We start from the raw sequence: 9,635 nt of genomic DNA, 5'->3' as shown, positions 1-9,635 counted from the left end.
TGTTGGGGCCAATAAATTAGATATATTGAGGAGGGAACCGGATGTGACTCCTGCTGTTAAAGGGATCAAGGGGTATGGAAAGAAAGGAGTATAGAAGTGGGATACTTAGATGGCATGATCAGCTGTGATCATATTGAGTAGTGATGCAGGCTCGAAGGGCCGAATGGCCTTCTCCTGCATCTATATTGGTCACAGAAAGGAGTGGGGGACAGTGGGTAACGTCTTGCTGAGGAAACATTGGAAAGGAGTGGGGGGCAGTGGGTAAGGTCTTGTTGAGGAAACGGTGGAAAGGAGTGGGGGGGCAGTGGGTAATGTCTTGTGATGAAAAGTTGGAAAGGAGTGGGGGGCAGTGGGTAATGTCTTGTGATGAAAAGTTGGAAAGGAGTGGGGGGCAGTGGGTAAGGTCTTGTTGAGGAAACGGTGGAAAGGAGTGGGGGGGCAGTGGGTAATGTCTTGTGATGAAAAGTTGGAAAGGAGTGGGGGGCAGTGGGTAATGTCTTGTGATGAAAAGTTGGAAAGGAGTGGGGGGCAGTGGATAATGTCTTGTGATGAAACATTAGAAAGGAGTGGGGGGCAGTGGGTCACGTCTTGTGAGGAAATGATGGAAAGGAATGGGGGGGCAGTGGGTAACGTCTTGTTGAGGAAACGGTGGAAAGGAGTGGGGGGCCAGTGGGTAACGTCTTGTTGAGGAAACAGTAGAAGGGAGTGGGGGGCAGTGGGTAATGTCTTGTGACAAAACATTGGAAAGGAGTGGGAGGCAGTGGGTGATGTCTTGTGAGGAAATGGTGGAAAGGAGTGGGGGGCAGTGGGTAACGTCTTGTGACAAAACATTGGAAAGGAGTGGGGGGCAGTGAGTAATGTCTTGTTGGAAAGTTTGGGTCTGTATCTATTGGAGCTGGGACAAACTGGTTGAAACACATAAGATCTTATGGGACTTGAAAGTGTAGATATTGCAAAGATGAGTTGACGTGTGTGAGAGACTAAGACGAGGGAATTCAGCTGAAAGACCATAGTACATGCACTTACAAATGAGATGAAGGGAGTTCATTTTCCTCTCAGATCCTCATGAATCTGTGGAATTCTGTTCTCTGCTGAGCAACCAATTCCAGATGATTCATTTCATTTACAACTGAGTCAAATCGATTTTTGACGAAGGAATGTGTAATAGATTATTGGAATTAGACAGGTGTCATGAGACTCGACAAACTGACTGGAAAGGAACATTGTTTATTGTCGAACATGAAAAGGAAGCCCTTACCATTCCTGGGTCTGCCTTATGCCTCTTTTATCTATTCATCTGCTCAGTTATGTTTCTGTATTATTGCATTTCAGGAGCCAGCTAATAGCCAACATATAGATTATTCTAATCAACCTGCTCAGAAATGTTATTATACCACCTCTAGACCAGCATATCACTGGATCTCCTGCTCCAGAGATAACGACACTACCACTGCACAACAGAGTCCACTGGCATGCAGACAGGTTGAGGAAGAAGGGGTTTGGCCTGCTTGCCTTCATCAGTCAGAGTATTCAGTACAGGAGTTGGGAGTCATGTGGCAGCTGTACAAAATGTTGGTGAGGCCACTGGAGTACTGTGTGCAGTTCTGGTTGCCCTGCTATAAGAAGGATGTTGGTAAACTGGAAAGGAAGCAGAAAAGTCTTATAAAATGAACGGAAGAGCCTTGGGAAAAGTTGATGGGCAGAGAGATCTGGGAGTGCAGGTCCATTGTACTCTGAAGGTTGCTGCACAGGTGGATAGAGTGGTCAAGAAGGCATTTAGTATGCTTGCCTTCATCGGACGGAGTATTGAGTATAAGAGCTAGCAAGTCATGTTAACATTGTACAAGACATTGGTTCGGCCGCATTTAGAATATTGTGTACATTTCTGGTCGCCACATTATCAAAACGATGTGGACACTTTGGAGAGGGTGCAGAGAAGGTTGACGAGGATGTTGCCTGGTATGGAAGGTGCTAGCTATGAAGAGAGGTTGAGTCGGTTTGCGTTGTTTTCATTCGAAAAAAAGGAGATTGAGGGGGGACCTGATTGAGGTTTACAAAATCATGAAGGGTATAGACAGGCTGGATAGAGACAAGCTTTTTCCCAGGGTGAAGGATTCAATAACGAAAGGTCACATTTTCAAGGTGAGAGTAGAAAGTTTAAGGGGGATACACAGGGCAAGTACTTCACACAGAGGGTGGTGGGCATCTGGAATGCATTGCCAGCAGAGGTGGTAGAGGCAGGCACGGTAAATTCATTAAAGATGTGTCTGGGCAGATGCATGAGTAGGTGGGGAGCAGAGGGATACAGATGGTTAGGAATTGACCGACAGGTTCAGACAGTACATTTGGATCGGCTCAGGCTTGGAAGGGCCTGTTCCTGGGCTGTACATTTTCTTTGTTCTTTGTTCTTTGTTCTAAAGGATGTTGCCAGACTGGAGGGTTTGAGTTATAAGGAGAGGTTGGATAGGCTGGGACAAAAGATGCAGAGGGTGACCTTATAGAGGTTTATCATGATGGCCATAGGCATGGTAAATAGCCAGCGTCTTTTTCCAAGGGTAGGGGAATCCAAAGCTCGAGGACATAGGTTTATAATGAGACAGGGAAAGATTAAAAAAGGACCTGAGGGAAAACTTTTTCACGCAGAGGGGAGTGAGTGCATGGAATAAGCTGACAGAAGAAGTGGTGGATGCTGGTACGTTGCAGCAGGTATCTGGATGGGTATATGAAGAGGAAGAGTTTGAAGGGATATGGGCCAAGGTGGGTGGAACTAATTTAGACTGGGACCATGGTCGGCATGGACTAATTGGACCGAAGGGTTTGTTTCCATTCTGCATGACTCTATGACTCTAACAGTAGTGAATTCTCACTGTAACAGTACATGGGGCTGGAGAGAAGACATCTGGGGCACTGGGAGCAGTTTTATTCCCCTTATATCTTTTCATTGGAGGCAGCTCAGAGAACATTCACTGGGATGTATGGAGGGATTGTCTCATGAGCAAAGGGTAAACAGGTTGGGACTCGACTCATATGTTTAAAAGAATGAGAGGTGGTCCCATAGAAATATATGGGGGCCTAGAGTTGATAAACATGGTGCTGTAAAAAGCACAGCAGGTCAGGCAGCATCCGAGGAGCAAGAGGGTCGACGTTTTGGGCACAATGCTTCATTGGATCTGACAGGGTCAATGCTGAGAGGATGTTTCCCCCTCATGGGAGAGCCCAGGAGCAGAGGGCACAGTCTCAGAATAAAGGGACACCAATTGAAGACTGACATGAGGAGGAATTCCTTCTCTCAGAGGGCTGTGAGTCATTGGAACAATGTGGGGGGCTGTATGTGGGGGGCAGAGTCCTTGTGTATAGTGAAGGATGAGACAGATGGATTCTTGATCAGTCATTGGATCAAGGCAAAGGGCAGGAAAGGGGACATGAGGATGTCCAATCTGCCATGGTGGAGCAGGCTTGAGGGGCTGAATGGCCTACTCTTGTTCCTATTTTCTGTGTCTACATTTGTCATGATGGGGCAATTCTCAGTACGGAGTGTGGAATTTTATTGGATTACGGAATGATTTGGTCTTTCCATGTATAGAAGGTAGATGTATACATTTTTGTACAGCTCTCCTTACCATCCTTTGGGAATATCAAGCCGAGTGTTTATCTCCTGCTGCACATAAACAGGAATGAGAATGTGACAGATTGAAATTCTCTATATTAATCATGGTGAACAAATGCAGATTAATCAGATATTAAGGTGTAAAGACAGCCAATTGGAGTGGAGGACATGCTCCTGTCCGTATCAGCTGGAGGTGGTTGAAAGCTTCAAGTTCCCAAGAGTAAATATCACCAACAATCTGTCCTGGTCCATCATGTTGATGCTACAGTCAAGAAAACACACCAAAGCCTCTACTTCCTCAGGAGGCTAAGGAAATTTGGCAGGTCCACAATGACTCTTACCAATTTCTCTAGATGCATGCTGTCTGGATGCATCACAGCGTGGTACAGCAACTGTTCTTCCCAAGACTGCAAGGAACAACAGAGAGCCGTGAACACAGCCCAGTCCATCACATAAACCAACCTTATGTTCACTAACTGCATCTACACTTTCTGCTCCCTCAAGAAAGCAGCCAACATAATCCAAGACTCCTCCTACCCCAGTTAGACTCTCTTCCACTATCTTCCATTGGGCTGAAGATGCAAAACTTTGAAAGCACAGACCATCAGATTCAAGAACAGCTTCATCCTTGCTGTTATCAGACTTCTAAACAGATCTCTCATATATTAGAGTTGACCTTCTCTGTAGTAGTAAAACTATGTTCTGCATTCTGTTCTACTACCCTGATGTACTTATGTAAGGTATGATGTGTCTGGTTAGCATGCAAAACAATACTTTTCACTGTATCTTGGTACAGGTGACAATAATAAATCAATGAATCAAATACATGTGACAATAATAAATCCAATCAAATGAAATCAAAACATGATTTGACTTACGTTTCCAGGCAATTGTAACACTTTCACTGAATGAGGAAGCAATCGGATGCCCTGAGATTTCTGTTTGGTACAGACAGCTGTAATTCCCTGCAGCCTCTTTTCCTGTGACACTGATGGTGAAATTCACGCTTTGCTCATCCACAGTCACACGACGCAGTTGTGTGAAACTTCTGAAATGACTTTTGTACAAGTAAAATATTCCTCCTCTTGAGCGGATCTCCCCTCTACATGTAATGATAACAGTGTCTCCCTCTGGACTTGTGGAACCTTGCACTATACTCACTATCGGTGGCGACGGTTTGTCTGTCACATAGAACAGTACAACAAAATTGCCAGGCAGAAAGGGGAAAGAATGATTAGTGTGGAGAATCATGCAGAGAAATATGTCCATTTCCAGAATCCCAAATGTCATGATTGAACATCTAAATTTGAGCCAGACCTGTCAAGTTTTGTAAGTGCTTAATCTAAACTGGTCCATTTGTGGTCATTCCATCACCAAGGTACTGCAAATCTCCCTGCACTCTGCACAGTTGCCTGATTGAACAATTGCAATTGGCAATAGAAGCAGAGAGGAGAAAGTGAGGACTGCAGATGCTGGAGATCAGAGCTGAAAATGTGTTGCTGGAAAAGCGCAGCAGGTCAGGCAGCATCCAGGGAACAGGAGAATCGATGTTTCAGGCATAAGCCCTTCTTCAGGAATGAGGAAAGTGTGTCCAGCAGGCTAAGATAAAAGGTAGGGAGGAGGGACTTGGGGGAGGGGCGTCGGAAATGCGATAGGTGGAAAGAGATCAAGGTGAGAGTACCTTCTTCTTGCCTCTACCTTGAATAGTCCCATTTCGATATTGTAAGTTTCAATCTAATCCCTCTCTCCTCCTTTCAAACTGGGAATTCAGGCCAATATCTCCTCCTAGGACAGCCCTGCTACTGTCAGTATCATCCTACTAAACCTCTGCTGAACTCCCTTTGAGGCAATGACATCTATTCTTGGGTAGGGAGGCAACAACCTCCTATTCAACAATAAAGAGAAGATAGGACAGAGTTAGTCACCGACGGCTCATGAGTAATATGCAGTCCATTACCTTCCCTCCATTGTAAGGTCAAAAGTGAACATGTTCACTGACGGTTGCACAACGTTCTGCACTATTGGCCATTCCTTGGATAATGAGACAGTCCATGTCCAAATACAGCAAGATTTAGAAAATATCTCAGCTTAGGCTATCAAATAGCAAGTAACATTTGCAACACACAAGAATGAAGTAATGACAATCTCTAATAAGAGACAATCTAACCATCACCCCTTGAGATTCAATGGAATCACCAGCAATGAATACTCCCCACTTTCGACATCTTGGAGGTTACCATTGAGAGAGAATCTAACCATGTCCCTTTCACATTCAATGGCATCACTGTCACTCAATATATCCCACTATCAACATCTTGTGGATTATAATTGAGAGAGAAAATATAACCATCACCCTTTGACCTCCAATGGTACCACCATCACTGAAACCACCCACTAACAATAATTTGGGGATGATAGTTGAGAGAGAATCTAAGCTCTGACATTTAATGGCATTGCTATCACTGAGTTTGCCCACCCCGCCCCCACTATCAATATCTTGTGGATTACCATTGACAGTGAATCTAACCATCACCTCTTGACATTACTATCAATGAATTCCCTTCCACTGTCAACATCTTGGGGTTATAATTGAAAAATGCACTAATCATTGCTCCTTGACATTCAATGGTGCTATCTTCTCTGGACTTTCATTATCCAAACCGGTGAGCAATGACAAATTGATGCCATGGATAGGAAAAAGGAAAGCATTCATGCTGACATACCTCGTACATGTATCTGAATTGGATTGCTTGGTGAAGATAGGTTCCTGCGGTCTGCAGTGAGTAGACATTGACACTGGAAAATGCCTTCATAGATATCTTGGACTTTAATGGGAAGGTAGGCATCACAGTGCAGCAGTGAAGTGTTGAGTAGATGAGAAATCTCTGAACCTCCATAAAGGTAGATCATTGAAACTGGGCACTGACAGCGACAGTGCATGGTTATCATCTCCCCATAAACGAACACTCCATAAGAAGGCTTCAGAGACAGATCCGGCTTTGGGAGAACACCTAAGGGGTATGCAGCCAACACATTTCATGCACAGAATGACAGCAACAGGGTTATATGCCTTTCTTTGTATGCAACACTATGCACTTGAGCACGAAACACAGAAAGCTCGCATACCAGGGGCAGCAGGTCAGGGGTAATGGAATGTTGTCCCTTATTTCAAGGGGGTTGGAGTGTAAGAGTAGGAAGGTCTCACTGCCACTGTACAAGGTGCTGGGGAGTCTACATCTGCAGTACTGTGAGCAGCTTTGCTCCTCCTATTTAAGGAAAGATATAATTTCATTGGCAGCCATTCAGAGAAGGTTCACGTAGATGATCCCTGGGATGGAAGAGCTGTCTAATGAGCAAAGGTTAAACAGGTTGGGAGTGTACTCACTGGAGTTTTGAAGAATGAGAGTAATCACATGTGAGCCTGACAGGGTCAATGCTGGGAGGATGCTTCCCCCTCATGGGAGAGTCTAGGAGCCAGGGCATAGTCTCAGAATAAAGGGACACCGATTTCAGACTGCGATGAGGAGGAATTTCTTCTCTCAGAGGGCTGTGGGTCTTTGGAGCTCCTTACCACAGAGAGCTGTGGAGGACAGAATCCTTGTGTATATTTAAGGCTGAGACAGAGAGAGATTCTTGATCAGTCAGGGAATGAAGGGATAAAGGGAAAGTGGACATGAGGAATGTGGGATCAGCCATGACCTTATTGAATGGCAGAACAGGCTCGAGGGACTGAACAGCCCTACTGCTGTTCCTGTTTATTATGGTCTTCCACATTACCTGACAACAATGTCACAACAAGATAGAACATAGAACATAGAACATAGAACAGTACAGCACAGAACAGGCCCCTCAGCCCACAATGTTGTGCCGACCATTGATCCTCATGTCTGCACCCTCAAATTTCTGTGACCATATGCATGTCCGGTAGTCTCTTAAATGTCCCCAATGACTTTGCTTCCACAACTGCTGCTGGCAACACATTTCATGCTCTCTCAACTCTCTGTGTAAGAACCCGTCTCTGACATCCCCTCGATACTTTCCTCCAACCAGCTTAAAACAATGACCCCTCGTGTTAGTCATTTCTGCCCTGGGAAATAGTCTCTGGCTATCGACTCTATCAATGCCTCTCATTATCTTGTATACCTCATTTAGGTTCCCTCTCCTCCTCCTTTTCTCCAATGAAAAAAGTCCGATCTCAGTCAACCTCTCTTCATAAGACAAGCCCTCCAGTCCAGACAGCATCCTGGTAAAAAAGATGTAAACCCTGGTAAAAGATTTAAAGTAGAATTATTGAGTTCAATGTCTTTGAAATCAATAGGTAGCATTTGAATTCATGGTATGGGAGTGAATGGTTGACTAAATTTCAAACAAGTTACGTCATCAGAACAATGCATAACAAGTCACTTTATTTTCAATAGTGAACTGACAAATGCTTCAAGTCAATGAATGCAACCAGCAGAACTGTTCCACACCCAAAGAAAACCATTTAGAAACTACAAGCTCCTCCAACCTATCATGATAAATCTCATGCCCTGGTGAAAGTTGATCCCAAATTTTCCAGTCCAAAAACAAAAGGAGAAACTACCGAGACCATAGACCTGAGCTTTGATTGAGTCAATTCCCTCTGCAGTAATTGGCATGTTTGTTTCTGCAGAAGATAAAGTGGCTATTGTCCAACCTGACCATAGGGGCTGCTCTCTCGTTAGACAGAGAGATAGAGAGAGAGGAGTGGGTGGTGGTGTTAATCTGAGGGTGACCGCGCCTCAAGCAAGAGGAGAGGTTTAGAAGGAGAAAGCTTCTTAGTAACCGAGCTGATGCAGGAATTGAACCTATGCCGAAATGAACTCACAGCCCCTTCACCTGCCCCCAAAACAACTACCAGCAACCGAAAAGATGCTGAACTGTGTTTTTTCTCCACTCGCAAGCAATTAATTATGACAGCATTAACATCCACAGACTTCTTACATTGGCCAAAATAACTTGATTTAAAGGTTGCATACTCACCTATCTGACCGACCAGAATGTGGAGATTCACTAAATAAGGGTGAGGGTATGGGAAAGTAACACATAAAGATACATCACTGAATGTTTTACCAAATGTCGATAATCCGTGTGTTCTGAAGAATGGTCACTGGACTCGAATAGTTAACTTTGCTTCTTCTCTCTTTCTCTCCATAGGTGCTGCCAGACCTGCTGAGTTTCTCCAGCATTCTCTGCATTTGTTTTGGATAGCCAGCCTTTTAGTTGCCTTCTGCCACAGCAGTCTCTCAGAATAAACTTTACATTTAAATTACTGACATAAACCATGGATTAAACATTCCCAACACTGCTCATTATTAATTTCTTTCCAGTCATTTCATTGTTCTGTTTTTTTAAAATCAAAGTTCTCAACTAACTAGTCCTACCAATCTGATTATATCGGTTTAAAATATCAATCATGAGGTGGAGGTGCTGGTGTTGGACTGTGGTGGACAAAGTTAAAAACCACACAACACCAGCTAATACATCCAAATAAACCTGGTGTTGTGTAAAATATCAACTGATGTTACATATTGCGTTGTGTGCCTGCAGTTCCTCATTTTCGTGCCCTGACCTTTTTGTTGAAACTTTGTTTTTCAATTATAATAAAGTTTTATGGAATTAAATTTTGGACAATACTGTCTCATACTCACTCATCGCAAGCAGAACTGGGAAGATAAACATGTTCAACAATAAAATCGAGCACTCTTTGATTCCGTCGATTTGATGCGGTGGTTCAATAATTCCCTTGTGTTCCTGCCTGCTCTGTGGATGACGACGATGATGTGTCTGGGGTTTGAGTAACTGGCATTGCAAAATAGAACTCAAATTTCTAAATACGAAACCAGGAGTTAACATCAGCTTCAATTGGAACTCAGCCGCTGATAAGCATTCTTAATGGTGGACCTTCCTGGTTCTGGACTTCCCATTCATCCTTTCCAGATGCACCACAGCTGTACAGGAACTGTTCTTCACAAGACCACAAGAAACTATAGAAAGTCGTGAACAC

The 9,635-nt window shown here is 44.0% G+C and overlaps 1 protein-coding gene across 1 annotated transcript in view; it reads right to left on the bottom strand.

Moving 5' to 3' along the window:
• Positions 1 to 9,330, bottom strand: part of LOC122547209 (uncharacterized) — a 10,568-nt gene extending 1,238 nt beyond the window's left edge. Inside the window, exons 1-4 of the mRNA XM_087980812.1 lie at positions 9,280 to 9,330; positions 8,612 to 8,641; positions 6,331 to 6,618; positions 4,486 to 4,788 (exon numbers count right to left, since the gene is read on the bottom strand). Coding sequence (XP_087836938.1) covers positions 4,486 to 4,788; positions 6,331 to 6,618; positions 8,612 to 8,641; positions 9,280 to 9,310 — 652 coding nt within the window. The 5' untranslated portion in view covers positions 9,311 to 9,330. The remainder of the gene's footprint in view (positions 1 to 4,485; positions 4,789 to 6,330; positions 6,619 to 8,611; positions 8,642 to 9,279) is intronic.
• Positions 9,331 to 9,635: the final 305 nt, after the last annotated feature.

Source organism: Chiloscyllium plagiosum, unplaced genomic scaffold (assembly GCF_037043375.1).
Source record: "Chiloscyllium plagiosum isolate Xiang-an unplaced genomic scaffold, Cpla_swu_hap1 HiC_scaffold_38, whole genome shotgun sequence".
In the NCBI taxonomy this organism is placed as follows: domain Eukaryota; kingdom Metazoa; phylum Chordata; class Chondrichthyes; order Orectolobiformes; family Hemiscylliidae; genus Chiloscyllium; species Chiloscyllium plagiosum.
This window is presented reverse-complemented; position numbering and strand designations above follow the sequence as displayed.